This window comes from Meleagris gallopavo, chromosome 1, assembly GCF_000146605.3.
Source record: "Meleagris gallopavo isolate NT-WF06-2002-E0010 breed Aviagen turkey brand Nicholas breeding stock chromosome 1, Turkey_5.1, whole genome shotgun sequence".
NCBI lineage: Eukaryota > Metazoa > Chordata > Aves > Galliformes > Phasianidae > Meleagris > Meleagris gallopavo.
In genome coordinates, this window is record NC_015011.2 from 39,503,118 (window position 1) to 39,503,723 (window position 606).

At 42.2% G+C, this 606-nt stretch overlaps 1 protein-coding gene across 1 annotated transcript in view; it reads left to right on the top strand.

Moving 5' to 3' along the window:
* The first annotated feature begins 364 nt into the window (after nt 1-364).
* ACSS3 (acyl-CoA synthetase short chain family member 3) overlaps nt 365-606 on the top strand; it is an 80,030-nt gene continuing 79,788 nt past the window's right edge. The window contains 1 exon segment of the mRNA XM_010708515.3: nt 365-502. Within this exon segment, the coding sequence (XP_010706817.1) occupies nt 447-502 (56 nt within the window). The 5' untranslated portion in view covers nt 365-446.

A 606-nucleotide genomic window follows, 5' to 3' on the forward strand; every position in this document is an offset into this window, starting at 1 on the left:
CCTTCCTTTTGTACTAACTCAGCAGTAGCCCCAAAATATGTCTGAGAAGCTGGTGTATGTTTTATTTGCCATACGGTATACCTACTTTATCATAGTCAGCTTTTCTCAAAGCAACAGTGTATTTCAAAATAAACACTCGAGCTTTATGGTTCTATGTCACACAAGTTATTAAGTAAGAAATAATTTGTTTTTCTGTCTCTTTTCAGTTTATTTCTGTGCAGAATACTAAGTTCCTCTTCACTCAAGCAAAACTCGGTGGTGGTTTCTGTCTGTCTGTCTATCATTTGTGGATGTGGTTTCGGAAGTCATCATTTGCAGTAATGATGACTTGCTCCAACCACAAACAACTTTTCAAGGAAGAAAGAAAGAAAAGCGATGAACAGGAAAATCTTTAAATTACAACTGCTTTCTGCAGAAGAATTTTACTTAGAAAAAAAAATATTCAGATGTGGAAAAACGGCCAACGTCTGCGTCAAGAGACCAGGAACCCGAAATGCCTGAGGTAAGAGGGTAAATGTTCCCGGGTTCCTCTCTTTCCCCCGGCCTCTGTACACCCACGGGATTCTGCTCCCGGATAGCGCCGGCCCTCGCCCGCCCCCGAGCCCC